The following is a 5,334-nucleotide window of genomic DNA, read 5'->3' on the forward strand; positions in this document are numbered from 1 at the left end:
CACATTTTAAATTCCTTTTCCTTTTGATTGAAGATTAAATGAGTAAGGGATTAAGGTTTTCCTTTAATTTATACTGGTAACTTATTTTGGGGGCAGGGGGCATGAAGTTAGGTAGATAGGTAGGCCTGTAATTAAAGAATCTCAGTGAATTATGTATATATATATGATGAACTTGTGTTAGATATTTTGAGGATTTTCTTTGAGGCTTCCCTGGTAGTTCAGATGGTAAAGCATCTGCCTGCAATGCAGGAGAACTGGGTTCAATCCCTGGGTCAAGAAGATACCCTGGAGAAGGGAATGGCTACACACTCCAGTATTCTTGCCTGGAGAATTCCATGGACAGAGGAGCCTGGCGGGCTATGGTCCATTGGGTTGCAAAGAGTCGGACACGACTAAGCAACTAACACACATAAGATGAACTTATGTTATATATTCTGAGGGTTTTCTTTGAGGGTAGGTCAAATGCTGTTAGTGAATGTCAACAGATTACTAGATTTTATAAAATATTTAAAATAGATTGCTAAATACAGCATATACATACTTTAATGTTAAACCATATTATATTATATACATTCTACCATTATATTTTGGTGCTATTTGAGGTGTGGGTTTTTCCCAAATAAAAAAAATGCATATAATTTTCTACAGGTGACTTGCAATTCAGGGAAGATTTAGGCACACTTCTAATGAAATATCTAATTAGTAGCAGAGGTGGTGCTGGAAAAGTAGTCTACTTCAATAGCTGACTATGAAGAGTAGTTAAGAGTTCCTGTGACTATCTTTACAAGTATGTAAAGCACAGATCTTAACAGAGTCCCTGGCACATTTTAGGGTGCTCAATGATAGCTCTTAGTATTATTACACAGATTCAATAGTGTTAGACTATTCTGCATAATGGAAAAAAGTTCCATCAAATCTCATTTACTTTAATGCAAACTTGGAGACATTTACAGTATTGTATTGTAAACCACTAGGAAAAAAAAAAAAAAACTTTCACAATTCAAGTTAAAATCACTATATCTCAACTATATTCTTTTTACTGTAACTAATAAAAAGAAAACAACTCAAACTGTTTCTGTCTCTATTGTGCTTTCATTCCTTCTCCAGTAAAATATGTTAGCAACATAATCAACTCTCTAAATGTAAGCAAACTGACAGTGTCTGGATTCTGTATCTGACTTGGCACCCCTCCCCTTTTAAATAATAATTCATTTGGTATAAACACATATAATCAAATGAATCCACTCAAAGTCCCTTTAATGATTGCCTCAATTGTTATTACACTTCTGTAGGCTTGTCAGTGGATTTCCGGTTAACTAATGCACCATTTAAACCCTTAGTAACTAGGAATTGTTCCAGCTCAGCCAGCTTGTAGTCCACGATCCTGAGGTTTACCAATATTCGCCTCTGCATGGCTATTGAGTGTGGGAAATTAATCAAGATATCCCGAGAGAGACTGTTGACCAAAAGACTCTTATCAATATTGCTCTTAGTTGACTGAGTAGAAGAGGATGATCTTACTAGTGCAAGAGAAGTTGAATTTGATGACATTTCACCAGTGTTTCTCTGTAAGGGAAGGAAATTAAACATATGTAGTTTATTGACTTTAGCAATGTCCAAATACCACCAAATAATAACATTCTTAGTCTTGGTTTACCAAAATGAACTGATTGACCTCCCCCAAGATTAAAAATCTGTTGATTCATTTTGATATTTGGCAAAGCTAATACAATTATGTAAAGTTTAAAAATAAAATAAAATTTAAAAAAAGACAAAAAAAATCTGTTGAATGAATACTTTAATTTGGAAATATGTCTTTCCCAAAGAGTGAGAGAAAAAAAAAAAATGAAAAGTAGCCTTCTGATACCAAAATGCCATAGCCTTGGCTTACATTTCTTGGGCATTCCAGTAGGTCTTATACTTGGACCCTGTTTCATTCTTATCTAAAAGCACTTCACTTGGAACTTTAAACATCACCAGGAAACCCACATTTTGACCTTAGTTATCTGTGATGCCCCCTCCCCCACCCAAAGCTGTCATAAAGATGACTGAAAATGAAAATACAAGGGAGGAAGAGGCAAACAGAATTACATGGGGGTAGTAAAAGCCAGAGAGGAAGAGAGTAGGTACACTTTCTTAAAATGGGAGGGGGCAGATGGACACTTTCTGCTGTACTTTTCAAGTGGATGAAAAACTGACCCCATCACCTAGTGACTTGGGGCTTTTCACAACACAGTACAGCTGTGGGACTACTGGTCAACATGGGAGAAGTGTGAGGTAGAGTCGACATCTGAGCCCTTTCAAAGGAGAAAGGAATGGGGTGACCCCCGCCTTACTCTTTCTTTACTATCTACTCTCTTAAACACACCTCCCTCCCCAAGCCATGTATTTGTCGAGCTTCATCTAATTCCAACTGCTCTTACACACTTTACCTGAAACCAGGTTTTCCAGAAGACAAACATGAAGGCAAACAGAATGCTGCTCACTAGTAGGAACAGGAAGCTCATGGCGCCTCTTCAAATCTCTTCCCTCTTCTCGGGCACTGAGGCACACAGCTGGCAGTTGGGAAGCAGGGGGCCACTAGCCGCCCGGGAAGCCACGGGCCAGGACGCTCAGCGCCCCTCACTGCCTGGTGCAAGTGGGATACCAGGCAGCGTCCAGCCTTATATACCGGAGAGCGTGTGACCTCACAATTGAGCACGCACAGGGGGCGGTACGTCACAATCTGATGACGTAACACCAGCTTGAGGGGAAACCAGGCAGCACATACCGCACACCTGATTACAGTTAGGATAGTTAGAGATGGTGGGAGAGTTTGGGATTTGGGGGAAGCTGAACCACAATAGAAGTAAAACACCAAATTGACTGGTTAAATGCTAGATTTTAGAAGTGCTCCCCCCCCCCTTTTTCTGTTAAGAATTTTTCTTTGCTGCAACCACTTCATTATTCATTTCAAAAACAAGTTCAAAAGCAAGGTAGAAATACACTGTAAAAGTAGTTACCTACATATTGTGAGTCGTGGCCAAATACCTCCTTACCACCTCTGCTGCTATTTTAGGATTCACTCCAACTATATTCACATCAGGATAATGTACGTTTGTGCCACTGTACAGTTTAAAAAGTAATTCCAGGGCCATTTCTCCATATAGTTCTCACAATAATTTTGTGCTATAGGTATCTTTAATGGTGTGTCTACTTCAGGAAATGCAGAAACAGATTCAGGTGTTAAGTAAACTCATTTGAAACTAGTAGCAAAAGCACAGCTTGAATCCACAAAGTTTGAGTTCTGAGATAAACTCCCATTCCCTCATCCTCATCCCCATCCTCAGGACTTCTACCTACACTTGTGAGCCACAAATATTTACTATTCTTCACCCAAGGAATGGAACAGTATATTTGGATTAGTTAATGAGAAGGGACAGATACAGAAATCATTGTACAAGTTAGAAGTGTTCAAGAAATTCAGGTAAATGTACAAGATGACACTGAACTAAAAGTCAGTACTAAAGCAATAGCCAGTATAATCTCAAGATAAGTGTCAAACTGTAACCCACTAACTCTGCTTGGGAAATAACTCACATCTTCATAAAGATAGGAAGGAGAGGAATTACATTTATGCATTTTTATATCAAACTTTTTTCCCAGTTATGAGTTCAACTTTAAAGATTTATTTAACATGTATTTATTAAACACCCATGCAAAGGGCCAGAGAAGGCAATGGCACCCCACTCCAGTACTCTTGCCTGGAAAATCCCATGGATGGAGGAGCCTGGTAGGCTGCAGTCCATGGGGTCCCTAAGAGTCGGGCACGACTGAGCGACTTCACTTTCACTTTTCACTTTCATGCATTGGAGAAGGAAATGGCAACCCACTCCAGTGTTCTTGCCTGGAGAATCCCAGGGACGGGGGAGCCTGGTGGGCTGCCGTCTATGGGCTCGCACAGAGTCGGACACGACTGAAGTGACTTAGCAGCAGCAGTAGAGCATGTAAAGGGCAGGCACTGTGTTGTATTCTGGGAATACGATTATGAGCAAAACTAAAGTCTCTGCTCACCCAGAATGTGCACTCTAGTGTGAGAAATAATAATCAAATACAGAAATAATGTAAAAGTATTAATGAAATAACTGATAACAGGAGGTACATCATGGCACAGGAGCATATAATAGGATGTGAGATGTAAAGGAGAGTGAAGGTCCTGGCTTTATGGCTTACTCAATCAGATGCATGGCAAATAACCAAGTATGGGGATGCTGATCATGAATTTGGTATTGGGCATGTTGAGTGTGACATGACTTTTGTCAGGTTGGTTTATTTCTCTTCCCTTTGTTCTTGTTTTGTCACAACAAAGAATTGGAGTGATGAACCAAAAGATGTAGAACATTCAACTCAAGCAGACAGAGCTTTTCTTAGTCCAACACTGCCAAAAGAGTTGCCCTGATCCTTCCTGTCAAACCCTCTTGGCTTCCCCCATCTATACTTCCAGTCTCCTCCTTTTGGTTATGCCTGATGCAAAGTAGGGCTTGCACCCACCACCAATCAATGAAAGGGAATGCTAATGGGCGTATGCTCAAGGCCAATTGACAATTATATAACAGCAAGTTGTATTATTTATGTCTTCCCATAATTCTGTAATAATTAGATGTAGAATATTCATGAGCCCTTAATGAGATCCTAACTGCCTAAAGTTACTTGGAGAAGTCCCTGTGGTCATTTTGTATCCACTTGTGCCTAGGGCGCATGTGCAGGAGTCGAAAAGTATAGTTATTTTGTAGCATCTGTGAGCTCTCCTGGGTGTTTCTTGGATGGAGTTCAGAGATAGGCTTCCATCCCTTACAGCCAGGCCTCCTCTGGTTGCTCATGTCTAACTTCCAACCTAACACTTTGAAACATGAATAATTGACCTCAGTGAAATAATTGAAGACATAGGTTTATGAAGCATCTGCATGTAAATAGCAACTGAAGCTCTAGATGTGTAAGAAATTCCCTCATGTCACTGTAGGCATGTAATTGTGGTTAACACTTAATTTCTTGTTTCATCAAATAAAATTGAGTGAAGCCCAGTAACATTGTCTCCAACAATAGAATTTTGAATTTTGATCCTACTGATATCCAAGGGAGCACTTCAGAGATTTTGGAAAATATTCTCATCACACACATTGTTGCTAACCATTGACTTTTTTGCATTTTTTTATTGTAGTAAAGTATATAAAACATAGAATTTATCATTTTAACCAATTTTAGGTGTACACTTCTGTGGCAGTAAGTAAATTTGCATTGTTGTACAACCATCCATCTCCAAAACTTTTTCATCTTTTCCAACTGAAAATCTGTCCT

The 5,334-nt window shown here is 39.3% G+C and overlaps 1 protein-coding gene across 2 annotated transcripts; it reads right to left on the bottom strand.

Moving 5' to 3' along the window:
• Nucleotides 1–1,056: 1,056 nt before the first annotated feature.
• On the bottom strand, nt 1,057–2,882 carry CT83 (cancer/testis antigen 83). 2 transcript variants are annotated; one of them, XM_059883869.1, is made up of 2 exons: nt 2,487–2,882; nt 1,057–1,566 (listed from the first exon to the last, which is right to left on the bottom strand). In XM_059883869.1, the coding sequence occupies exons 1-2, from the start codon at nt 2,505–2,507 to the stop codon at nt 1,279–1,281; spliced, it is 309 nt and encodes a 102-aa protein (XP_059739852.1). In that variant the 5' UTR covers nt 2,508–2,882; the 3' UTR covers nt 1,057–1,278. The 2 variants fall into 2 exon arrangements, with proteins under 2 accessions (XP_059739852.1, XP_002699503.1); XM_002699457.6 differs by having other exon boundaries at nt 1,062–1,566; nt 2,433–2,853.
• Nucleotides 2,883–5,334: the final 2,452 nt, after the last annotated feature.

This window comes from Bos taurus, chromosome X (assembly GCF_002263795.3).
Source record: "Bos taurus isolate L1 Dominette 01449 registration number 42190680 breed Hereford chromosome X, ARS-UCD2.0, whole genome shotgun sequence".
Classification (NCBI taxonomy): domain Eukaryota; kingdom Metazoa; phylum Chordata; class Mammalia; order Artiodactyla; family Bovidae; genus Bos; species Bos taurus.

What these genes read in the sequence shown, in the direction of transcription:
- CT83 (XM_002699457.6), bottom strand. Translation starts at nt 2,507, where the DNA reads ATGAGCTTCCTGTTCCTACTAGTGAGCAGCATTCTGTTTGCCTTCATG. An exon ending in TCTGGAAAACCTGGTTTCAG is followed by an intron (nt 1,567 to 2,432) that starts GTAAAGTGTGTA and finishes CTTCCCTTACAG; the next exon opens with AGAAACACTGGTGAAATGTC.